The 27,766-nt window shown below is 35.3% G+C and overlaps 1 protein-coding gene across 4 annotated transcripts in view; it reads right to left on the bottom strand.

The window, feature by feature from the left end:
* Nucleotides 1-27,766, bottom strand: part of CRPPA (CDP-L-ribitol pyrophosphorylase A) — a 166,778-nt gene that overhangs the window by 94,727 nt on the left and 44,285 nt on the right. For all 4 annotated transcript variants that reach the window (XM_036328007.1, XM_036328008.1, XM_036328009.1 and 1 more), the window contains exons 6-8: nucleotides 16,059-16,156; nucleotides 1,222-1,314; nucleotides 658-750 (exon numbers count right to left, since the gene is read on the bottom strand). In XM_036328007.1, coding sequence (XP_036183900.1) covers nucleotides 658-750; nucleotides 1,222-1,314; nucleotides 16,059-16,156 — 284 coding nt within the window. The remainder of the gene's footprint in view (nucleotides 1-657; nucleotides 751-1,221; nucleotides 1,315-16,058; nucleotides 16,157-27,766) is intronic.

Genomic DNA, 27,766 nt, shown 5'->3' with positions numbered 1-27,766 from the left:
TTGGGAACCCCTTCCTACAGCAAAACGCTGCAGATCAGACAGGGCTCCTCAGGCAGGTGGCGGGCCTCGCCTCTAGTTTTCTTTCTTCTTGGTTTTGCTCTCAGATATTCCCCTCTGCTACACAAGTAAATTCTTTCAGTCTTTCACAGAAAGATCTCTCCAAAAGTTGTACGGGCTATTCTTCTGGGAATTCTCTTTGATTTGTTGCTCACTCTCCTTTTGCTGTCCATGTAACAGAGAAGATGAAACAACCTAAGAGTAAATTTTCTCTCATCTGGTTTTTTCCTCTCATTTTTTTTAACTTCAGGATTTCTTCTCTAATGGGATCCTGGTAATATGCTAAATAAAGCTCTTTCACATTATCCAAACTGCTAGTCAATGCAGCAATACATTATGAGACTTTAATAAAGAAAAAGAAATGAAATTGGTTCCTAGGTTGAATTACATTGTTTTCCAAACCTGTCAGTTCAACCAAAGAAGGAGAGGCAGTCGATAGAACTCATAGTAAGAGAGTAAGTTCAAGAATCTACAAAGAAGAGTTTCTTCTGTGAGGTTTGAATGGATTTCCTCTGTTTGATGGAATTGTGTTAAATAAAAAGTTGAATTCCAAAAAGGAAGCATATGTTTGGAGAGAAAAGTTTGCATTAATTCACTTACTGAAATAACAACAACAGGATACAAAACAGAAAGATGACTCTCTTTAAGCATATTCAGTAGTTTCTGGGTTTCTTCAAATGCAGAGGTCATAACCTGAAAGACCAGAAAAGTAAAAGGAGGTGAAAAGAATTTTTTAAATTATTTAAAAGTTAATTCAAGGAGAAAACATGAGAACTTCTATACAATCACTCAAAATATTTATAAAGCTCAATTTTTAATCAATTTTAAAGAGCACCCATAAGTTTATACCTATTAAATGTGTACCAGTTATTAATTTGTACCTGTGTAGTCTTATCTGCTTTATACCAAGTACAAAATAGAAAACTGAAAATACTGTCCAAGGAAATATCAACATCTTCTCATGATGAGAATTAGCTTGTTAGAAAATGTTATTCTCCGATTTCAAAAGATAAAAAATAAAACTTCTAAGTACATATTAAATGACACAACTCACCTATCAAAATCTTAAAATCAAATATTTACTGATCAAGAAACATAGATTCTCTTCCCCATTACATGTGTAAGATCCACAAGTGCTTTCGGTCATTTGTATTTACTACTTACATTCACGCAAACAAAACTGTAGCACTGCTCTAAGATGATTTGCTGGAGATCTCTGCCAGCATGACCCAGAGGCCCAGATGTGACTGTCACATGCTAGGAGAGAAAAAATAGAGGGGGAAAACAGAGTTTCCAAATGAGATAGAAAGACCAAACATGAACATAAACAACTTTGTTATAAATGAATACAAATTTGCTGCAGACACAGAGAGCCAAGGACCATATGAAAAATAAATAATTCTGGCTGAAGTTTATGAGGTTATCAAGAGAAAAAGCATTTGAACTAGTCCATAAATAATGATTATTATTTTAGCAAACAGGGATATTGGGAAATTATTTCAGATAAGAAAAATACGTTAAAAAGGCACAGGATATATTCCCGTACAGGCAAGTAGCCGGGGGCGTTTCTTACACAAAGAATGTATTGCAGAGAATGTTGGAATAAAATTGAAAGGTTGGTTAGCTTGTTGGAGGATTCTGGAAGCATGTTAAATTATGACAGTTACAAAGAATAGGTTTAACAAAACCTGGAGTGACTAGAGGCCAGGAAAGCAATAAGAAATTATTATATGTGACAGAGAAAAGAGTTGAACTAGGGCAATAATAATAAGATAAAAGAAGAGGTGAAGAGATAATTACTAGTGGTAGTCCCAGACTAGATTTAGAAGGAATGGTACATATATTACAAACACTTACCTAATAAGATTTTTATTCCATATAGTTCAATATTCTAATTAATTTATATTACAACTTAATTACGAAACAAGGGATCTGTTTGGAGGTATATATTACATGACTGTGTGTGTAATTCCTTTTAGATTAAATCTAAAATTGTGAATTTGTCATTAAAGTACTCCAGATCTACATATATTCTATTCAAATCTTAACCATCCAACTTCACTCTTCAACACAAATATTCTTTTTTTAAAAGTATATTGTATTGATTTTTTACAGAGAGGAAGGGAGAGGGATAGAGAGTTAGAAACATTGATGAGAGAGAAACATCAATCAGCTGCCTCCTGCACACTCCCTACTGGGGATGTGCCCGCAACCAAGGTACATGCCCTTGACAGGAATCGAACCTGGGACCCTTCAGTCCGCAGGCCGACGCTCTATCCACTGAGCCAAACTGGTTAGGGCAACACAAATATTCCTAAACTCTAAGGTCACAAACACTGGGCTCATTCTTGCCTGTGATGGCCATCCCATGTTGACTTCAATATATACTGCTTCCTTATTAAAACTATTATATAAGTATATATTTCTTAAACTCGATTATGAACAGTTAATAAATATAACATAAGCTCTTAGAAAATAAAATATAGATAGAAAGCACAGTACCCAGCATAAGTGTTAGTTGTTGTTATTATTAAAAATGTATTTGCTCTACAATTATGTGATAAATTAAAAGCTTCATGAAATGCACACACAATATTTTTACAAATGGTATTAAATATATTATCATTTTGGTACCCCCTTTAAAAAAACACAAAACAAAATTATAATTTTGTTCCTTCTTGAAACTGAGACTCTTTTAATAATTGTTTCCAGTTAAGTGTAATTATTTTATTTGGTTATATTGCTTTTCTCCCAAGCAGAAACAAACAGTGTTTTCCATGCTTGAGTAAAGAAATTTAGAGATTACCTAAATATAGCAAAGGAGTCTTTGACACCTTTGATAAACAAAGAGCGCATTAGACAATGCTATTAGGTTGTTTATGAAAAGGCTCTACAGCATCATCTATGCTGTCATTCCTAATGTTTCCACACTCAAACACAACAAATGGAACAATTTGCTGGCTAGAAGAACTCCCTGTTCTGTAAATATTATGGTTCAAAGAACATTTAAACAAAATTTAAAACAATCTTCCAATGTGTTCAGTAAAACTGAAGTATATAAAAAATAAAATGAAATACTTTCCTTACATCATAATAAAAATTTTAAAAAAATTTAGTGTTAACTAAATGCAAACATCTGCATATTCAGAATATTACTTAAAGCATGAATTTTAGGCAAGAAGATAGGCTGTCAACAAGTGTTCTCCATTTCAAGAAGAGTTAAGGCTTAACTGAGGCTAGAAGGCTTTGGTTCATGTCCCATGAGTTAGAGATTCAAAAATCTTTTTACGGATAGAATATGTTGGCTATATCATCTCTGATTCTGAATTACTCGATTTTCACCCCCCTCCTGTTTAAACAATGGCACAAATGTGGGTATACAGAAGGGAACTGGTGAGAGATGCACTTTCATTCTACCCTGTAAACAACACTAAGAATTAAAAGTCTTAGGGTTGTCTGGGGCTGCGGTGTGGGAGAAATGGGGAGACGTTGGTCTAAGGGTACAGAGTTTCAGCCCCACTTCTAGAAATATATCCTAAGAAACATGAATCACCAATCAAAAAGAGTGTATGCACTCCTATGTTCAGAGCAGCACAATTTACAGTAGCTAAGATGTGGAAACAACCCAAGTGCCCACTAGTGAATGAATGGATAAAAAAGCCGTGGTACATTTACACCATGGAATACTATGCAGTGGTAAAAAAGAAGGATCTCTTACACTTTGAGACAGCATGGAGGGACCTGGAGAGGATATGCTAAGCGAAATAAGCCAATCATAGAAAGGCAAATATCACATGATTTCACCTATATGTGGAATCTAATGAACAAAATAAACTGTTGAACAAAACAGATCCAGAGACATAGAAGCATGGAATAGACTGTCGAATCTCAGAGGGAAGGTGGGGGTTGGGGATGGGTGGGGGAAAAGAGGTCCACCAAAAAACTTGTATGCATATATGCATAACCCATGGACACAGACAATAGAATGGTAGAGGCCTGGGGCAGAGGACGAGGATGGGTTATAAAGGGGTCATTGGAAAAAAACAGGGGATACATGTATCCCATGATAAGTTTTTTTAAAGTTTCAGTTATGCAAGATGAACATATTCTGGAGTTCTATTGTGTATCATGTTGACTGTAATTAATAATACTGTATGTACATTTGAAATTTACTCAGAAAGTAAATTAAGTGTTTTTATCAAATAAAAAAAGGAAGAAAATGGTAACTATATGAGTGATGGATAAGTTCATTAGCTTGACTGTGGTGATCATTTCAAAGTGCATAGCAAAATATCAAGTTGTATATCTTAAATATACACAATTTTTATTTGTCAATTATATAGCTTCATAAAGCTGGGAGGGAAAGACTTTCTGTAATGCAAATCCAGGTTTTTGAAGGGAACCTTCTGTAGCTGTGACTGTGGCCACTGACGGCTGAGACTGGCCGTCAGCTCATCAGTCACTGCCTTGATCAGCGCTGTCTCTGGCCTGTGGGTGCTACACCTGGGCCTTCAGCCAGAGGACAGCAGCCAGGGCCTCCCCATCTTTATTTTTAGAAATCTTCACCTGAGATACTCCTTTAAGTAGTACTCTCTATTTCCAAATTTTGAGTTGCCAATTAAACTTTTCTTCGTGGTTATTTTTAGACGTCTGTGGAGGTTTTCTCAACCTAGGATTCAGCATTTACTGCACTGTTTTTATTTTATTTTGAGTTAGCTTTAAAGCACCATTTTGTAGTTACAAGCCTCTGGAGCCAAGCTCCCTGGGTGTGAACTAGCTCTGCAACAAACCTGCGGTTTATTCATTAGTAAAAGCAATACTTCAAGAGAGTTCGGAAGATTGGTTAATTTAATAGGTGAGATTTAAGGAGTAATTTTTACAGGAATTCATCCCTAAAGGTTAGCTTCCTGGAAAGCTTCAGAGAAAAAAAGCTTTCAGGCAATGAATCTCGGTAGAGTTTTGAGGTAATAAATGAAACAGGTTCCTATTCTGCCATGTTAAATGGACCTCCAACCACAAACGACAGAGCTGCTGAATCATACCAGTGGCTACCACAAGACTCATACCCCAGCCTGTTGGATAGACCAGAGAAAGTCTTGATGTTCTCCCAATCCCAAATGCTAGACAGGCAGAACAGCTCTAGGACCAAGGTGCTGCCATGTGCTCAGGTGCTGAATCCCAGGCTCTTACTACACTCGGGGAAGGGCTGATGCTTCCCTGGTAATTCAGCTTCAAAGCCACACTGCACCCAGGTTGGAGTCTGACATTCAGCCTGGAAGATCCATTTGCAATGCCACAGAACGCACTAGATGCTGTCTCCATTCCTGAGACCAGAGACTTCTCAATACCACTGTCCTAAAAAGTCTAAAGTCTAGTGTGAATGCTGCCATGTCAGCCAACCTTGCACATATTGCTATATTAAATGTTTGCTATTATCATTCTACTCACTTTCATTTAATTTCCACTTCTGAAAATTCCCTTTGAAGGCCAATTACTGTTCTATGCAAAAGTACAGGAATGTACAATGGAAAAATAGCCTTAATACTAACAAACCTGAGCACTACCACAAAAAATTCAAGGTTCCCATTTTATCATACAGCTTGTATGTCCAAATCTAGATAATGTCTAAACAAAAAAACAAAGCTGCCAAATGCACATTGGCTCAAGCTTATTTTTTCCATTGAGTTTCACTACCTTGATTAAGATAGATGTTAAGCTACATATAACTAGTGGGCAATATTGTAGCAAATGAAAAATGACTGGGGTTAGCTCATATAAATTGTGTTTGGCAGGCATATTTTGTAAATATCATCCTTTTTTCCAGGATGATAGGTTAAAAAGGTATTGCAGCAATATAACCTCTTTGTGTTTCATAGTAATGCATAAAACATTTGCAAGCTGAGAATTGGCAAGCTGACATAAACAAATCTTATCTGCCTTAATTTAACAAAAAGTCATGAAGAGTAGAGTATCCTATCCACTGATGGATGAGTTTCATTCATTCAACCAATAAATATTTATTGAAAGCTCTGAGCCAGACACTGGCAATAAACTAAACAATGCTTCTGTGGTCATAGAGCTTGCATCATCTTGGGAAGAGGAAATAAAGTTTACACCTGTGTCTCTCCAATTTCAATATGTATAAGAATCTCTAGGAATTTATTAAAAATACAAATTTTGATTCCATTAGATGTGATGTGGAGTCTAAGTATCTGGATCTATATACATAAAAGCCTAAGCGACCAAATGACCGAAAGACTGGTTGACCAGTGCTATGACGTGCACTGACCACTAGGGGACAGACGCTCAATGCACAGGGTCAGGCTCCCTCCTGTCTGGATTGGGCCTGTGCGGGTTGAACCGAAACCACTATCCGACATCCCCCGAGGGGTGCATGATTGGATTGCGAGAGGGCGCAAGCCAGGCCAAGGGAACCGACCAGTGTGGAATCCGTGCACCAGACCTCTAGTTTATAATAAGATACCAGCTGATGTTGTTATAACTGGTCCGTAACCACACTTTGAAGTAGCAAGATGTTAGATCATTTGAACTCACCTTACCATAAAAGTCCTCTTTCATTTTCAGTAGACACATTTACTGAGGAGTGTGCTTCCAAGCAGCAATCAGAAGATAACTTTGACCTTGACTCTACCATAGCTATTGCTTTCTGTAGCCCCTAAAATAAATCACCTATATCTTTATTAAATCTATCAGTATGACTAACATAAGTGACTAAATTAAAAAATTATTTATTTCAACTGTTTTTCCACTCAAATTCTTGCCAAATTTATAGCACAATCTAATTTACATTTATAAAAGCTTAACTTTTCCTAAGTAATACAGACATTACCCAAATGTATACAGAAGTATAATTAGAGCCTGTTTTCCATATAAATATGCCCTAATAAAGTATGTACAAGCAAATTATATTCTAGTCAAAATGTCATTAATTTGAAATTACTAATTAGAATCCATGCCAACAAATATTGTTTCCAATCAGTTTTATAGATGATTTAATTTGTCTACTAAAGACTATAGTTTATTACATTTAGCTATGTATTCATTTTAAATTACAAATATGATGTATATAGTTTTAGCCCCTAGCCAATTTAAAATTGAGTGTTCATTAAATGAAACAGGTTATATTAGCAGTTCTTTAAGTGTGGGTGACTTTGTCCTTAGGGGAAAATGAGCAGTCAGGAAATATTTTCAGTTGTCACAGTGGATTGGGAAGTAGTACCGGGGCCTGGTGGGTGGAGAAGACAGGGATTTTATTAAATATTCTATGATGCATGCACAAGGCAGCCTTCAGTGCAAAGAATTAACTGTATCAAATGCCAATAGCATAGCTATTGCAAAATTCAGAGTTAGAGAATTCTAGTTTTTGGTCTTTAGCACTTACTCATGAACCAATAACTGACACAAACAGCAGTAATATTCTAGTGACTTGAAGATTTTAGTATAGTAGCCATCCTTTTTACATGGGGAATACTAACATTGCACTTTACCAGACAAATATTTAATGTAATTTTATTTGGGTTTTTTTTCATGTAATTTTATTTTTTTATTTTTAATGTAATTTTAAAATGACAAATCACAAATGTAACAAGTATGTTCAAAATGGCTAGATGAGGTATATATTAAAAACAGATTCTGAACTAAATAAACTTCATCTACTATCTAGTTTTCACTCTGTCTCCAATTTTAAATTAGGTAGGAAATAAACAAGGAAACTAAAATCAGCTATCAACATGTATGAGCAGCTCACTGAAGAGTTCTGTCACATGGAATCACAAAGACACTACGCACTAGATAAGCTTTTTTTTTTATAATTTTTTTTAAATATATTTATTTATTGATTTCAGAGAGGAAGGGAGAGGGAGAGAGAGATAGAAACACCAATGATGAGAGAGAATCATTGATCGGTTGCCTCCTGCACACCCCCTACTGGGGATCAAGCCCGCAACCCAGGCATGTGCCCTGGGCCAGAATTGAACCTGGGACCCTTCAGTCCGCAGGCTGATGCTCTATCCACTGAGCCAAGCCGGCTAGGGCTAGATGAGCTTTTAAAGAATATTTAATACCATCCCCATAGATGTACAATCCAAATACCGCCATTATAATTCTTCAAGTACTACAGAGCAAGCAAACCATTTTTCACTATTGTATTTTCCACTCAAGTAACAACTACAATCACTATATTTACATAAAAAATATTTTTTTTTTTATCTCACACAACTTTCCATTATGAGTGACATAGTACTAGCCTAGTGGATATATATTGTTTAGCCTATCGATCAAAAATATTTTTAAATAGTAAGATTAAATTACATTTTGAGCAAAAAATAACAAAAACATAATCATGTGTCTTATTTCAGAAGAATGTGAACATGTGTATACCTCAGGATGTTTTTCAAGTAGTACAATTCTAGATAAAGCAAGGCAGATTCATATCTTGATAGAGAATCTTATCACAGATTCTAAAGAATAAATCTTGAAGTATTGTTTATGGGCCTAGTTCCCCACCCACTGTAACACCCCTGAGAGCTCATTTCCCCCTCAGTGCCTCTCTCCTTTCTGACAGAAGGCTGCTGGCCACCAACTGACCACTGTTGCTAACTGCAGTTCGCCTGACCTCTGCAACATCTGCTCTTTCCCCTTCTTTCCCCTCCCTTTGTGAAAACAGTTTTCTTCAGGTTGGGAAATCAATTAGGACTTCACGGGTGTACTTTGTGTTCTAAGCGTCTCAACTGTTCACATGATTGATGGACGCCCAGCGGCTACCTTTTTATCTCCAGAAACATACTTGGCGGATGTCCAGGTGCAGAGGTATTCCAGAAGCTTTCTTATTTGTTATCGTATCACCATTAACCACAACTATTTATCTGGCTCCCACCATATGTGCAAGGCGTCAGCACTGAGCAAGGGATCAGTGATAAAAGAGATAGTGAAAGAAATGTACATAATTATGATTAAAAGCAGGATGTGCAGAATCACACTATTTCTGATGAGTAGGAAGTCCAAGAACCAGCAAAATGGGGACCACGGCATGTAAAGAGTAATGTTAAACTAAGCTTTAAATAAAACATGAAATGGACAAGTAGAGGCAGCATTCAATGAAGCAGAATATTGGAGCTATTATTTAGCTAAAGCCATAGAACAAACAAAAAAAAATCTACTTTTTTGGTGTTATAGAGCTATACTGCATGCAAATAGTTGAAATGACATACATCTTCAAAATTATTAGAGGAAATATATTAATTAATAAGTATAATATTTTAAAAACATGGCTTCCTATATTTGGAACAAAAAAACAATAAAATCACAGTGAATAAGCTCTAAAACTGTATATCTCAATTTCAATGGCATAAGAAAATTAGTATATACATATCCATCAAAATCAACTGTTGAAGGTTAAAAAACTATAATTTATATGCCAAAAAGCAATTTTTTTCAGGTTTTTATAAGGATTTTCCTTCAAAACATATACTAACCATGTGTGTAGAATCAATTAATTTCCTGAATTAGAATACCTGATTTTTTATAAGTACATGCCCAAAGCTAGATGTCGTCTATTCTTTTGGCTTATTTGTTTTTTTTTAACTCAGTATAACAGCTGTCTAAAACTTGTGAACAAAAATCTCACTCCTAAATGGATAAAGATATACAAAATCATTTTTAAAAGTTAACCATCTGGTTCCTTTAGGAAGAGTAGTATTTCAATATGTCACTGTTTCTGAAAGATATAGACAGATATAAAAGGTGAATTAATGTTAGGTATATAAAGAAAAAATAGAGGAAGTAATATTTAGGGAGAATTGTCCCTATCCCCTCATTAATAATCATATTCTAAAATCATGACAACCAATTAGAATTATAAACTCTTAATTTTATTAAATACAGCATGAACATAATTAATACCATCCCAAGCAACTAGGTGGTCCAAAAATTTTGAACCTTCTTTTTTACCTCTGGGAAACTGATCAGGAAATCTGGCTAACATCCCAAATAAGCTGAATGGATTTAATTGGATGGTCTTCAGCTAATTTCTGTAGTCGTGTACATACACCAAAACCACATACACTAACTAAATTAACTTTGTTGAAATTGTTCAGAGTCAGAGGCCCAATGGGAGAGTTCACAATGTTATTTCACTGTTTTACAGTGTACAGCTTCAAAAAATAAAAAATCTTACATCTCTAAACTAAAATATTGTTATAATACGTGTCAAATAAGCACATAAGAGCCCTATTTTGAATGGGCCTTACAATGCTGCAATGGCTTAATTTGTCCTGTTTCTTTTATTTCTGCCTTTCTTCATTGGCTATTTTTGATGTTTTGTTTGATAAATATGTCATACACCAAACTCAGTTAGGTCAATAAGAAAAAGCAGAGACCCATACACTGGACACAACCTTAAGGGCATTAGGAAAAATAAACTAGGTACCACAGACAGCCTCAAAAACCAAAGCACGCCTGACACCCAGGAAAACACATGATTTTCAGACATTTCCTGCTTGTCATTTGTGGTTACACAAAACAATAATTAAATTATGTGCTTCAGGAAACGGGAAGGGGTGGATAAGCAAAATACACCAAAAGTCCCTGTAGTCCCTGTTTGGACAAAAGATAGATCAGCATTCATTCATTTTATTATACAAAAGAAAATTAGGTTGAAGTAACATTTGTTTTTAGAGGTAATGTTATATTGGAAAACATTTAAATCCTACATATCTTCTTCCATACAATTTTATTTTTTTCTATGAAATTTTCTTTTTTATTGAATTTACTGGGATGACACTGGTTAATGAAATTATATAGGTTTCAGGTGTACAATTCCATAATATATATTCTACATTACACAATGTTACTTTTAAGGAATATAGCACCCAACATAATCATTTTATAGAAGTAAATTGGATAATGTCTCCATTGTAGCTTGTCTCTATCACTTCATTTTGTTCTTTGGACAAAATATAAGCACAGTAGTATTACTAACAATGGTGGCAGTAGCCTTAATCCACTTAATATGACTGCAAGGCTGCATCTAGGCATGATCCCATCTCTATCCTTGTCTCCCATCCCTCCACCTCCATTCTGATCAAATCATTCCAACTGAAGAAATCTTATTTAAGCCGCCATGAATGAAAGTCTTTACGTGCCTTTCACACAGCATTCCATGTGAATTTCTCTTTAGACAGCTATTCCTGATTACCCTTTCAGACTTAACTAAATGGCACACCTGCCAAGAGATTCTAGCTCACTACCCTCCACTCCCAACTTTAAATGATTTTCCAAAGCTCTCTTACATAGGCAGTTTACTCTTTCTTAAGAATAATTACCACCGTTGGTAACTTAAATATTTTTGTATTTTACTGTTTTATCCCCAAATTAACAATATGTTCCTTGAAGACAGAGAACCATATTTGCTCCCTATATCCAATGACTAAATCTTGATGTACATTTATTATTTGATAAATAAATTAGTGAATTAATGAACTAAAAAAATATGATCACCATCTTTCTACTTATGAATTCCTTACTACTCTCAGCACCATGTATAGCATAAAGTATCTTCTTAGGAAGAAGTGAGAGCAGTTTCTTCATGAGGTATCTCTGAGACCTCTATCTCCAAAGTAGGTAGGTTCTATGAAATACTTCAAATTCCTTAAGAATTCAAAGAAGGAATATAACAAGCCTGATAATAAAGCCTTGAAATTTAAGTATGAGTTTGAAATTTAAGAGATGTGCATGTGTATGAAGGGTGGAGGGGTGTCCCTTACCCAGTTAGTTCCTTGTTTTACTTTTTAACTACTTCTTCCATGTATGTTGTGTGTATCATTACATTAGAGTTTAGATATTCAGTTCACCTCTAAGGTATAATCTTAAAATCAAGCAAAGCATACCCAGTTTCAATGAGAAACATTTTTCTTTTCATGCCAATAAAGCAATCCTCCCACTGTGTGCTGAGCAGCTCCACCCACACTGATCTTCCCTACAGGTGCCTGGATTTCAACTGTGGTGACTTCATCCTTTTTATATGTTCTTTTCAAGTGAGACAAAAGCTCTGGAAGGTTAAAATGCTTGAAGAGGCATTTGATGTTTGTAAGTTATGCGCTGAACAATAAAGTTGCCCTTATATGGAGAGAGAAAATTTATATAAACTAGAAATTTCTTTCCTAAAGGGACTTCTTTCTAGACTTAGGTATAACGTCAAAAAGAAAAATCTAACTTTCTTTTATATCACCATTGCTTAGAAGAGTATTAAGTAGTAGAAACTATAAGAAATCAACTAGCGCCAACATTCATTAGTTATGTGATCTTGGGCAAATCACTAAACCACAAAAATTCCCTATTTCTATTTGTAAAATGAGGGGGAAAGTCTTAAATTATTCTTAAGGACTGAGCAATGTGGCACTGTCTCTGGCACACAGAAGATATTCCATGACTGTTAGAGTTGCTGCCTGCAAGAAAACATTCTGGTAAGTCCTGTGTTGTTTAACAAGTTTTAGGAAATCTAGAAGCTAGGGCATATTTAAAAGAAGTGGATGATATCTCCTTCCAAGGTCAACCAAGATCATCTAATTAACAGGACACACAAAATTCATGTTTACAAGTTCTACATTATCTCCTAGTTTAAAAAAGAATCCAATCCATCTCCTCAAAGGCTGGTATTACAACTAAGCAGTACTTGAGAAACAGTGGTATTCCTTTCTTTTGAGCATCTGTATACATCTTGGCTTTGTTTATTATACAAATAAAATCTGTAAGTGCAAGTCAAGTCTAACTTTAAAAATAGCTGTTATCTGATCTGCAGTTATAGATAAATTAGATACTTGAAATTAAGGAAGAAATTTAAGTGCTTAAAAATTAAAAATACTAAGCACAGGATAGACACTGAATAAAGGGAAAGAAGATTCTGGAAATACAGTATTTAGTCTTAAAATCTTTGCAGATTCTGCCATAAAAATAGTGCAAGGAGGACTATGATAAAGACAATGAAGAGGTATACTTAAGTTCAGAAATAATTTTTCGAAGCCAGAATGTTTTTTCATCTAACCAAAATAAATTTATGAATTTTCAGTCACAGAAAAATTCTGTTCATATGCACTAACTTGGGAATAATGTATCCCAGAGCCCTCCTGAGGAAATTTATGGGAGGATTTGTTTTGGAGAACCAAAATGGTTTGCAAGATATCAGCATAAGGCTTCATGGTGAGCATTAAATATATATTTACTTATGGATCTAAGAATAAATAATAGTTTTGAGAGATATGATACAGTACACAATCACATGTAAATAGAAGAGAATATAAAATGTGATAAAAGTTTGCTATTGTTTTACAGGTATTAACTGGGAGTTTAAAAACATCAATTCAAAATCAGATACTGAAAGGGAGAAGGTAGGAAAAAGAGGAAACTAATATCAGAGTTGCCCGGACAGAGCAGCATTAGACAATAGCCAAAATGTTAAGGTTAATAAACAAAATACAATGGTATTTCGTAACAACATTAACATAAAGGTAGTCATCAAGGAGGAGGGAAAAAGAAAACCTTAATAAATGCCAATAATTTTGTCTCTAGCATTATAGTCCATAGCATCTCTGGGGTAGAGGCCAGGGATGCTGCTAAACAGGACAGGGCCTCACAATAAAATCATCTAACCCAGTAGCATTTGAGGAGGTTTCAAATATTCACTGAGGAGAATGGGGAGCTGACTACGAATCATGGTTGCTTTAAAACAGTCAGTGCCCACTAAAGAATGGTGATCAGTGCTTTTTAATGGCAACAATCTGCACTGTTGTATGATTCTCCCAAACATCATTAAGATTAAGTGTATAAGTGAAGAGAACTGAAAAGTTTGACTAATACCTGGATGGGATTTTACCAAATAGGTGCATTCAAAGGACAAGGTAAATGAAGATATTGGTAAGAGAGCCATGGTCCACAGAAGTGATGGAGCATGGAATCTAAGCTAAATAAGGGACAGTAGCGGTCAAAGAGTAGCTGTACAAAAGGTAGCTGAAAGAAAGAAAAAAGACAGGCAGCCTGGAGTTCCCTATAAATTTGAAATATTTGCAGTAGGATAATTTAGTAAATGATATGCAATGACAGCAATAATGGTCAGACGTTGAGAAACAGCCTTAGTATTTAGTTTTTAGTATAGTTAAGATGATGGCAATACTTAGACTGGGCCCAACAGGTGGGTAGGTGAAGTGCACTGAAATACAGGTCACTGGAAGGAGAAGGAGAAGGGCAGGGTAATGAATACATCACAGAAGGCCAGCAAGGTACAGTGTGTACCCCTATATCCCATGTCATTTTGTCACTAAACATATACAGGATAAGTAGCAACAAAAAGTGAATACTGTAATAATTCTAACCAAAGGATTCCTTGCAGAGTCTAATACTAAAAAGACCAATCAAGGAAAGAGTGACACAGAATCCACCAGGTAGGTGTTCGACAGTTATATAAACACCCAGCTCTTCAGCACTGGCTGGTGTGGCTCAGTTCATTTGGCATCGTCCCATGCACCAAAAGGTTGCTGGTTGGATTGCTGGTAAGGGCACATACCCAGGTTGCAGCCTTCATCCCAGGTAGGGAGTGTGCAGGAGGCAGCTGATCAATGTCTCTCACATCAAATGTTTCTCTCTCCCTTTCTCACTCTAAAAATCAATTTTAAAAAACTTAAAACACACACACACACACACACACACACACACACACACACACACACACACACAGAAACAGCTCTCGAAATTTAGGGTTGGTTGATAGCCACAGTCTCAATAATATTCTTTCAGGGCCCCATATTGCTGGTTGTTGCGTTAACTGGGTAAAGAATGAATGAGATTATTCAAGAGTAATAGACCATTTTTTGAGGCAAAAGGATGCTTCAGTGGGTCAGGCAGTGATAGCCAGTTATCTACCGTTAAATATCCTGCAAGGTACAGCAGGGAAACTGGGGCACTGAATTTAGAACAGATTCTTAACAGGTAGAATTGAGACAGAAAGCAGAGAACAGGTGCTCAAATTTTCAAGGGTGAAGGGAAATTCCCAGAAAGTCATCAGATAAAAGCAACACAGGAGATTGTAGTATGGCCTGTATGCCTCAGAGACAGCTAAGATGTGTATTATTTTCTCAGCTTTGGGTTGTCACTCTCAATGCTACTGGTAGAATCTGGCACTGCTTGCTATCAAACCAGCTGAGAGAGCTTGTTAAAAACTTAAGGTTCCAGAGCTTATCCCAGACTACGGTTCATTAAATTTTTACATATTCCAGGAATCTACATTTCTAACTATTCATGCATCTAGTACAGGATGGAAGCTTGGGAATCAGTGGTATCTGCTACTTAATATTGCCACACCTCTTTTCAACTCATCCGCGAAAGCATCATTATTATAGTTCACATTCGTTGAAAACTCACCATAAGCCAGAGGCATTTCTAAGCACTTTAATTCTGTTTATTTTATTTAATGCTTCCAACAAATTTACCATGTAGATATTATTAACATTTTTGACTTAAGACAGAGAAATTAGGTAATAAAGCTGACAGCTGAGCACAGGCAGTCTGATAAGAGAGCCTGTTCTCTTTCTGACTGTGCCATCAGGATAAAATTAGCTAAGTGAAGTGAACTTTTTCCTTCAGCTCTTTACAATTCTATCCTAGATGTTGTTTAAAAAGTCATCATACGTACATCATACTCTCTGATTGCTGGTGAGACATTTTAATGAAAACAGGGAAATTAAAAGTGAATAATTTAAGTTTGGCAAACAAAACATTTTACACACAATGTTGTCATAAAAATATATAATGGAAGCCCTTCCTGGTAGAAGTTGCAAATAATTCCTAAAGACCGCCTCACACTTATTACCTACTTCTCCCATTTTCTCAGTTGTAATATTAGCTATGAGCTTAACTAGGAAGTTGATCAGTTCAAAAAACAAGAAATGTACATTCACCTCTTTAATCATTAAATTTGATATTTGAATACTTACATTTAACTCATTTTTTAGCATTTCTTCAAGATGATGACCTACATGTTCTTCATCTTCTTTGGTGTCCATAACTATGCAAATGTGTTGTGAAATTCTTTCTGAGGTACAAAATTTAAAAAAGAAATAAGTTTCAAATATAATATGGAACAAAGTCCTAGTATACTGAAACCTATCCTTGCCTGCTGTTCATACATACTGAACAAGAAGAGGAAGGTGTTAACTTTGGGCTAAGTGGAGTGACTTGGACTACACATTGAGATGTCCTTGACTCTTTTAACCCCCAAATCAATAAGTCTATCTATTTTACACTTTGTGGGTAGCTAACCAGGACATGTATAAGCAACAGAAATAAGAAATTCTAGAATACATTTGAATGGGAGTAACTGAATGTAATAGCCATTCAACTCGTCGATTCAATCTGTCCACGTTTATAAGGAGTCTTACAGATTCTGATAAGATCCCATCTCCCAGGCAGATCTTCTCTAGGCTCTATTTCCTGTGTGCAGCTCACTGTGCCACCTAGTGTCCTGGTTAAGTACAGCATTCCCCTTGGCATTCCTTTTAATTTAATTTAATATAAGTTCCTACCACTTAACCATTACCACAAGTGAAAATGCCAAATGGATTCTCTTCAAATTTGGAAGGCTTATTTGACATGATCTGATTTTTAAAACATAAGCTATATGACATAGTGATATTCACTGTTGTAAACCCTCAATGCACTCTCCCAAAAGATGTGCAGTCTTGCTCTACAGTAGACAGGTCTGACATACTAAGAAACAGCTAAATTGCTGCCAGTCAAGGAGACAGTGCATGGTATTATGTCATGAATGAAGGAGGAAATTGTAATTTTAAACAGAAATCCCAAATCAAAGTTAGTTTGATTAACATTTGACCCAGCTGCTTCTCACATGGGCAACTCCAGACAACATGCCTTAAGAAAACATTGATCTGGAAATAGTTAATGATTCTTGCAAGCATAGTTGGGGAGGACAGACTATTTAAAATAATATCTTCACAAGTTAGTAAGACTATTATTACTAACTACCTCCCACCTATCAAGAATATTATAGTAAACTAGAGGCCTGTTGCACAAAGAGATTTGTTCAATAGGCCTTCCCTTCCCCTGGATGCCTGCAGCAGTTTTCCTCCGGCACCCGGGACCCAGGCCTGAGCCTTCAGTCTTCACTCCGCCATCATTTCATGCCTATGTATGCAAATTAACCACCATCTTTGTTGGGTTAATTTGCATACTCTCCTGATTGGCTGGTGAATGTAGCAAAGGGACGGTCAATGTACATGTTTGTCTATTAGTAGGTAAGATGTTTAGAGAAATTTGGACTGTGTCATGTCCTAGCAAAAATTCAGACAGATTTTCAAATGCCTCACACACACACAAAAAAAATTATGATTAATTTTTTTATTATATAGGAATAGTAAAGATGGGATTTTGATGATGATTAAATGAGTTAGTATATATAAAGTTATGTAGAGTACCTGGTTATAAGTAAATCCCAATAAATCACAGGGTAACTGTTTTTGTTGTTATGGTGACATATATTTAGTGATAATTGAATAAGATTCCTTTTGTCTACACAAAACATAACCCAATTCTAACTTCAAACTGTCCCGTGAGGTTTAATGTTTCAGAGTTGGATAAATAATCTCTCTCAACTTTGTCCCACTAAGGCTTCTTTTCAAATTTAAAAGTTTTACCAAATATGCAGTAGTTATGTGTAACAATGGAATATTCATCTTGAGTAATAAATAATCCTGTTTCCACTCCTGAATTCCTTTAAAATTAACATGGATACTTTCTACTGAGGACTGTTTGTATCTTGGTTTGTCCATTAGATATAGGTTGAAGCATCCTATGTGATCTTTATTAAGAAATTCCACAAACACACTCTGACAATCTAAACTGGGAATGTTAATGTACTTAAGGTTTTCATTAAAAAAATAAATAAATAACAGCAATGACTATATATTTGCCATACATTTGAAAGGCCAAAATGAAAAAGAATGTAGCTATAGTAACAGGGTTCAAATAAACTGAACCTCTTCAATTTATTGCCCAACTAATAGAAAGAGAAAAAATTTATATAACACTTAAAGTTCTTTTTTTTCAAGAAGCACAAAACTTTCCAAACATAACATGATTAATCCTCATTGCTTCTCAAAGCAACGTCTTTAACATCTTCCTTGAGGTTAATGATGAAATCAAAACAAAAAATAGACGCCTTTAGAACTCTTAATCTGTGATTCTATTAATACAGCACGTCTTAGAAATTTTTATAAGTTAAGATAAAACAAAAGCACTGGTGAGAACTATGAAATCATGTTACTTCCCAGAATCATAAAAACTCTAACACAGGAACCTAGTCTTTGTTCTCTCCCCTGAAAAGACCTAAGGATAAATTGGAAAAATACTGGAATTAACATTAAATCCTACCTGACCTGTCAACTTGATGACTAATGTTAAACCCTAAGTTTTCATTTTCACACTACCTTCTAGCTTTTAAAAATCTTCCTAAAAGGACACTTGTGGCACATGATAAAATATTTTGATAATGAAACCATTAGGATACATCCCCCACCAAAAAAAAAATATTTTAAATATGTACTCTCTAATTGAAACTGTATAACTCTTCATTTATATACCGCATCTGAGTGTCACATAGCTTAGTGTGATTTAACAGAGAGAAACCTCAAACTGGAACAAGCCTTGAAGTCTACAGGTTGGTATTAAAAGCTGTAAGTATTAACTAGTAAGTCCACATTTTTCAGTTAATATCTTATCCCCATGCATGATAACTTTTAAGTGGCCAAGGTATTGTGCACAACTGCCAATGCAGTCTTCTCCCCTCTCTCTTATCCGCTGGGTATATGTTCCAAGACGTCCAGTGGATGCCTTAAACCATAGATATACCAAACCCTATATATACTGTTTCTTGGTATATATGCATGCCATTGATAAAGTTTCATTTATAAATTAGGCACAGCAAGAGATTAATAGCAACAATAATAAAATAGAACAACTATAACAAAATCTATATATAAAAGCCTAAGTGACCAAATGACGGAACGACCAACCGATCAATCGGTCGCTATGATGCACACTGATCACCAGGGGACAGAAGCTCAACGCACAGGATAGGGTTCCCTCCTGTCTTGATCAGGCCTGAAGGGATCAAACTGAAACCAGCTATCCAACATCCCCCGAGGGGTCGCGGATTGCGAGAGGGCGCAGGCCAGGCCACAGGGCCCCAGCCGTGCACAGATTCGTGCACCAGGCCTCTAGTACTGTAACAAAAGTTACATGAATGTGTTCTCTACTTTCTTCTGTCTCCATGTTTCTGATGAGAAATATATAGTCATTCAAATTATTGCTCCCCTACAAACAATGCATCACTTCTGATGACTTTCAAGATTTGTCTTTATTTTTTAGCAGTCTGATTATGAAGTATCTGGTGTGGAATTGTATGAGGTTATCATGTTGGAATTAACTGAGCTTCTTGAGTCCACATATTTAAGTCTTTAACCAAATTTGGGAATTTTTTCACCTAGAATTTCTTCAGAATTTTTCCCCTATACTGAACTTTCTCCTCTCCTTCCAGGATTGAGATGATCTGTTACTTTCCCACATATGCTGAGCACTATTCATTTCTACCCCCCAACCTCTTTTAATTCTGCAGTTTAGACTGAAAAAATCCTGATGATTGAACTAACTTCACTGGCACTTTCTCTGTCAACAAGTCTGTTTTTATTTTGGTTCTTGTACTTTTTTCAGTTCTAAGTTTCCATTAGGCTCTTCTGTAGGTTTTCTATGCCTTTGCTGAGACTTTCCATCTTTCATTTCAAAAGCATTCCCATAATTGTCTAACTACTATGCTGTACAACTAAAAGTAATACTAAATAATATTGAAAGTAAACTGTAATTGAAAAAAATTATTTTTAATTTTTTTAAAAAAATTCTGCTAATTTATTATAGCATTTTATAATCAGTGCTTTAAAGTTTTTGTCAGATAATTTCAACATCTATGTCATCTCAGCATGGGTGTCTATTGGTTGGTCTTTCCCATGTGAGATAGGATTTCCTGGTGGTTTGTATGCCAAGTGATATTGGGTTATATCCTGTATGCTTGGGTAATATCCTCCCTTACAGTCTCTACTGTACGTCATTCATTTCTCTAATGCAGCCCTTTTCAGCATGCCATGATGTGTTTTCGTAAGTGTTTAATTCCAGTATTATTTTAACTAAAGTCCATCTAAATCTAATAGTTTATGAATGAGACCAAAATTTTATTTGTTATATACTCATTTATTAAGTTCCTCTTGGTATACATAAAGTATTCTGTCTTTGTTCAAGGGTTAGAAAATAGACGCAATTGGGGTCTTTTAACTTCACAAAACAACATATACAATTTCTAAAACACCATATGACAAGACACACTGACTCAACATGGAGAAAAAAATATCTAGACATTTGCCTCCATTAATTAATCATCAGTAAAAACTCATGAGTACTCAGGATGGTGTTTGTATTTTGCAAGAAATTTTCAAATAGCATGGAGGAGAGACAAACTTAAGTACCATGCTAGTTCTACAAGCAAGTGAGAAAAAATCCAGAAGTCAGCCTTCCACTTTCTTAAAATCATTTAACACCATGTCGTCCATAAGACCTCATTATCCACTATATGGACCTCTTTCTTTCTTTCTTTCTTTCTTTCTTTCTTTCTTTCTTTCTTTCTTTCTTTCTTCTTTCTTCTTTCTTTCTTTCTCTCTCTCTCTCTCTCTCTCTCTCTCTCTCTCTCTCTCTCTCTCTTTCTTTCTTTCTTTTTGGCCTTGAAGCTAGAATTTGTTTATTTATTCATTTATTATTTTGGTTAATCCTCACCTGAGAATATCTTTCTTTCTTTCTTCTTCTTCTTTTTAGTTACATGGGCCTCTGGAGCCAAAATTTTAGTGTTCTTATGCAAATAAACAAGTATACCAAATCAACCATAATCCTTTCCAAAAGATGTTTCAAGTCTTGATCCTTTCAAAGTAAGGACAGTTATGTTCTATTCTCCTGTTGAGTTCCTTGAATCAAAAGCCAATGTTTTTAAAAATATTTTTATTGATTTTTTTAGAGAAAGAGGAAGGAAGAGGGAGAGAGACATCCACATGAGAGCAAAACATTGCCCTGACTGGGAATCTAACTGGTAACCTTTCAGTGCATAGGACAACGCCCAACCAATTGAGCCACACCAGCCAGAGCTCCAAAGCCAATCTTAAGAGTCTATTTTCTGTCTCATGTAAAAAGTTTTAAAGTATTATTATTAAACAGAACCACCACTGTTGAAGTCCCTGACTAAGTCTCACCTATAAGTAGATGCCTAAGGTTTCTCTGAACACCCTGATAGAGGAAGCTATCAGAACAGGAAGGGGGGGGGGGCAGCAAGGAGTCAATAAACGAAAAGCAACCAACAAGCATGACTACAGGCCACGTGGACAACAGGGTCAGTAAACAGAGTCACAAGAAAACCATACATCCCACAGTGAAAAGTCAAAGTGGTCTTCTGAAAGTTAGCTCTACTATTGACAATAGAGAGCAATGGTACATAGTCAGATTTTTTGAAAGGATGCTTAATATCAGATCTTAACTAAAATTTGAAATAAGTAAATAAATATAGGATGAAGTTTCCTACCTTAGAACTAATAAGGATAGATAGATATGTGACATCTTGTTTCCTGCACATGTTTTTACATGTAAGTACATTATAGTTGTCCAAATAAATGATGCAGTACTTTCTTTTTTCCTTTTCAAAGTATATATGGATTCTTAGTTAAATGAGAAAAAAAATTGAAGGAAATGCTAAGGAATCTTTAGTAGATTTACAAAATGTATAATTGCTTTGAACATAAAAGTCATGTTTGTAGTTGTTGTTGTTGTTTTTTCCTACCTACGTCAGAGTAAAATGTAACTGGCTGGCTTTTGATTGTTATCAAATCTTATTAAGCTAGTTGCTTAGTACCTCACAGTGGCCTTAGAATTTTTTGAACATGACAGATTTACTAGTATTTGACTGTGTTTGAATTAGCATCTCACTAATGACATATTTTTAAAAATTATAAAATTAAACAAAAAAGTGAACTATACTTTTTCTAATCTTGACCCAAATATTTAACTTTCCAATTCAAAAAAAAAATTTTACAATAAGATTCCAAAAAAACCAAGCTGCTATTAAATCATATTGCAGTCTTCCTGTTCTTATTAATTAAAGCTTGACGCAAATGTTCTTACAGATCCGCGTAAGATACAGTGCTAATACAATTATTTTCAAGAGAGTGAAGAACAAAAACTATATTACGTACAAAGAAATTATGGTATTAATGTGAAAATTTGGAAAATGAAGTATCATAGTAAAAAACCAGACATCAAAAATTACAATTTCCATGTAAGTCTTAGCTGTCACTTTGCATAGCCCCAAAAGCATAGTTAATACCACAAATGGCACCATGGCTGGGTATCTAACAAGAAAAACCTGAGAAGGACATACCACAGATGCAAAACACTGTCCAGTTAAAGATGTAGAAAACCTGATTTCAAGGCTCTCATCTTTTCAATTTGATTGAAAAGAAAAATCAAGAATATTTAAAAATGCCATGATTTTAAGTAAAAAATATTAATGTAACACGATAAAATTAAGGCATTAGTTTATTCATATGTATACAATATGCACTATAACACAATGAGTCTTCTTAGTTCTCAGTAACACTAAATCAATTTCATTCACATGTGATTTTATTTTATTCCTTTCAGACAGAGCCAATTTAAAAGTACATTCAGCTACTTTCAATGTATAAGCACAAAAGGATCCAACTGCTTCCTTATAGAATAGTTTTTTTAACTGTATTAAATATTAAAATGCAGGCTTTTCTGGATTTAGAGCTTGACTTCATAAATACTTAGCATTAAAAGAAATCACCTGTATCACTGATGCTGAAAATAAAAGCGTATTTTCAGAATATAGTCTAAATTTCTGAACCAACAGGCAATGTTCTATGTCTGAGAAATCTAATTCAATTAATTTCTTTAAAATGAAGTGCTTATCAAATAAAAACATTACATATAACTGGAAAAAGACATGAATTTTTACATGAACATTAATATTAGCCATTTGAAACTAATATTAACTAATGCCATTTAAAAATAAATAATTTTGAATTTTAACTATTTTATTTTTCCATTTTTATATAAACCACCACATGAAAAGAGATTTTTTTAAATCACAAGTTACTTAGGTTTGTACAATCATAACTAAAAAAAAATAAAATCTAGTGAGTTTTAAAATAGTCTTAAGCCACAAAATTACATATATTGAAACATTTAAGAAGAATGATAGTGGAAAATAAGCACAATCATTTATTTAGGAGTTCCATAGGGACTTTTCTTCTTAGAAGATTTTAGAATACTGATCCTTTTGCCAGAATATGGTCGGCATATTAAATGTGGGTTGGGACTGTTTGTATGGCATATGAGGGTCTAGATAAAGTATGTTACTGCTGGCATCTGTCATCACTTTAATAGTTTGAGTAGGTTTGAACATACAGAGCAGGCTTGGGTGGGCTCAACCAGCCTGTGTGACAAAAGTACAAAACTTTCTTTGTTAAGTGGCTGATTATACACTTACCAGTCAGCCCAGTGTCTTGTCCCAATTAATCACATTACTCCCTAGAAAAGTTTATGTTTTAAATTTCACTCATAATAAAAGACTAAAAAGGATAAAAACTAAAGAAAAATTGCCAAGTCCATTTCTCGTCCTCAAAAAAAAAAAAAGAATATTAAGAATGTTGTGTGACATAACAGTAAATTTGTGATTAACTGTACATTTTTCATTGCAGATGACTGTGTAAAGGACAAATATGGGGGTACTACTTTATACACATGTTTCCTATTGTTGAATAGTTTACTACAAATAAAAATCCAGCTGAATACATTGGTGCTAAAATAAACTTAAAAATAAAGCTTATCTAACAACATGAAATAAGTTCAAATTTTGAGACTTGCTATAAACCACAATTCAGGAATCTTAGCCAAAAGTTTATCTGAAGTTAGTTACATCAAAACTCCCATATTTGCCCAGCTGGTGTGGCTCAGTGATTGAGCATCAACCCATGAACCAAGAGGGCGTAGGTTTGCTTCCCAGTCAGGGCACATGCCAGGGTTGAGCGCTCGGTCCCCAGTAGGGGGCATGCAGGAGGCAGCAGACAGATGTTTCTCTCTAAACAATGTTTCTGTCTCCCTACCTGCCTGCCTTCCTCTCTCTCTCTAAAATCAATAAAAACATACTTTAAAAAAAAAAAACCTCCCATACTGAACTAAAGATATAGACTTGCACATAAATTAAGATGGACCAAAATATACATGCTGTTCCAGTTAACAAGTACATTTGAGAGTATAAAATGCTCCTGCAAGACATGACACTTAACAAAGAAATGTTTTATCCAGTCTGTAAAAACTAAACTGAAAATAGTTACATCAAAATATAATTTTCCCCAGCTGGTGTTGCTCAGTGGTTGAGCATCAACCCATGAACCAGGTCACAGTTTGATTCTCGGTCAGGGCACATGTGGGTTTTAGGACTCAATCCTCAGTAGGGGGCGTGCAGGAGGCATTTGATAATGATTCTCTCTCATCATTGATGTCTCTATCCCCCCCTCACTCTTCCTTTCTCTCCCTGAAATCAATAAAAACATTTTTTAATTAAAAATATAACTTTTAAACCAGCAATAATTGGTAATCAGGTAAAAAAAAAAAAAAAGCAGCTCAGGAGGAACAACTTACAGAATACTAGGCACCCATATCACAGCATTAAAAAAAAAAGTTCCACCCTAGAAGAGAAAAACTATTACGGCTAGATAACAAACGCTAAGCTGGCGGAATTAGCACAAGATGGAAAAAACTAAACAGTACCCAACCAATCCTTTTAAAATTATTATTTTGATTTTGAATTTTAATCTTTTCTCTTTCTTGGTCATTTCAATGTTACATGTTTTGCCCACGCTCTATAGAAGACTACCGTGTGCTTGTCCAGCATTGGTGCAAGACATTTTGAGTCTCAATTGTGTTATTGTTCTTTATCAGGCCAACTGAAGATACAGTTTTAGCCCAACAGAACCAGAGTTGGGCAGGCTGAATTTTTCAAGCCATCTGCTGTACCCTCCAAAGAGAGATACTGAATCCAGTGTTCACTTCAGTGGGGAGCATGAGTAGCTCCATGACTCAGAAGTACAAAGTGCCCAAATCCAGAGTGGAGTCACACTTAAGGAAAGGAGAGATGTGGGTTTGAATTGTGGATCTGGCTCTTACTGTGTGATCCAGAGGAAGTACCCAAGCCCTCTAAGTCTCAGTGTGCCCACCTGCAAAAGGGAGCAATGATATCTATTGTACAGTGTTATTATAAATAAATGAGGATAACATATATAAAGTACATGCCATGGTTTTACACCTTGACAAAAATGTATAATCAAATATTATATTCTCTCTATTTTTAAAAAATAAAGATATATGATTTTGGGATAGATTCATTAGATCTCAACATGCATCTGTTGAAAGAAGGTAGAATAGAAAGGTGAGAGGGAATGGCCACGTACCTATTCCCACAATTTAAGGTCCCCAGACTCAAAAGGAAAACACACGTGTAGCTGCACCCTTGGACATACTGCTCAATTCAATTCAACTCAATGTTAGAAGATGCAAAAGAAAAAAAGACTAGACATTCTTCCCACCTTCATTGATTCACAACCTAAAAGAGGTTCACATCAAGTTATGGGCAATGTTGAAATCCAGAAAGTTCTTAAAGTAAATTTTTTAAACTGTTTCAATATATAAATTTGGTGGCCAAATCAGTCCTAAACTTGAACTGGCTAGAGAGGCTCAATAGCCATTACCCTTGTATTGAATGTAAAGATTTACATATTGCAAGTCTTGTTATGCGGTGAGGTCCCAAATCCCACTGATGATGTGACATAATAAGTGGCGTAATGCAGTAGCTTTGGAGAATATTAAGTATTCCAAGTTCCAAAACACACATAGCCCAAGGATTTCATACAAGGGAATCTGAACAATCTTTACTTAAGGAATAAAAGGGCGAGTAACATTATGAAGAGGTAAACTGCTTACGGTGGAAACCTGGATTGAAGAATGTATTTTCTATCCCTCTTAAGTTAGAATTGGCTTAGAAACCTTGGATATTGTGTAATATGGAAACAATAACACTACTTACATCACTGAGTTCCTAGAGAAGCAAGAAATGATCCATACAAGATGCTACAAACAATGCCTGGCACAAAGTAAATACCAATAAATACCGTGCAAAGAAAGTGCCTAGAAAAATACTTTGAACATTTACTAGGAAAAGGCAAACAGGTGAATACAGAGTTCTGATAGTTATCCGGCTCTATACCATATCATATTTTGGAATTTTATTTTTAAAAATCTAAGAGTTTTCTTTTTCCTCTGCCCAGAGGTATTTCTACCATCAGGCCTCAGAGGTGGTAGTATTAGTGCACGTCCTGGAGGCAGGTGGCAATCTCAGCGGAGCGAACAGGCATTTGGAGCTGATGGAACGTACTAGGATGCCAAGCTCTTAATGCACAGATATATTATTTGGAAAGAAATGAACAATGAAGAGCAACCTAGAGGAATGTTTCCTAAATTTAATGTACAAACTAATCAGCCAGAGTTTTTGTTAAAATGCAGATTCTAACTTAATGTGATGGGGCCAGAATTCTGCATTCAAGTTCTCAGGGAGTCAGAAGGCTACTGACCCACACGGGGAGTAGGAAGGCCCCAGAGCAGTGGTCCTCACTGGGACTTGGCAACATCAGAATCTCTTGGGAGTTATTAGAAAAGCAAACCCTGGGGCATAAGGAAATGCTGGGAGATTGTTGATCTAAATCGGCTGTTTACATCCAGGCAGACTTTTCCTGGGAATAAAAGTAGAATACTTTTTAAATACATTAAAAATAAAAGGAGTCTAGGAGACTATGTCACCTAAATAAGAAAACGGACTTCTCTCTGCAAGCAATTACCAAAACTATAGGCCCTGCAATTACACTTAAAAGGTAGGCTTTGGCATGCTAAGAAGCCTTCTCTGAGAATATAGAGGCAGAAGTGTATAGAACCACTTACCAACTAGTCATAAAATAGATCATTTCCATTTCACCTAGTTAACAGAGATAGGGCTTTGTAAAGAAACCAAACTGAGTTTTATATTTCCTTGTGTTGAGAATGTAACCCAACCACATCATGGTTTAGCCAACTTCTCCAAAGTAATGTTTACACATCCCCTGGCTCATATGTAAATATATGTCAACAGTTTGATTTATAGCTATAGGTGATCTGTTTATATACACAGATACACAGACACAAATTACAGTACATTAATGGTTTGAAACACAATATTCCTAAAGGACAAAAAACCTGGAGGGTAAACTATAAATAAAGAATGTCATGACCAGAAAAAAGATTTCAGTTTTTTGATTGTTAAATAGGTGGTTTTCCCAACACTTTATAATAGACTGATGCATTCAGAATTCAGATTTCGTTTTCTTTTTCAACTTCCAAGTTTGAATGTACAAGTTGACCTTTCAAACAAGTTTACAAGTTCACCTCTCAGAAACTGAGCACACAGTTCTGTCCTCAATCTATTTTTAAAGAA

The sequence above is a fragment of the Myotis myotis genome, unplaced genomic scaffold, assembly GCF_014108235.1.
Source record: "Myotis myotis isolate mMyoMyo1 unplaced genomic scaffold, mMyoMyo1.p scaffold_m19_p_11, whole genome shotgun sequence".
Taxonomy (NCBI): domain Eukaryota; kingdom Metazoa; phylum Chordata; class Mammalia; order Chiroptera; family Vespertilionidae; genus Myotis; species Myotis myotis.
This window is presented reverse-complemented; position numbering and strand designations above follow the sequence as displayed.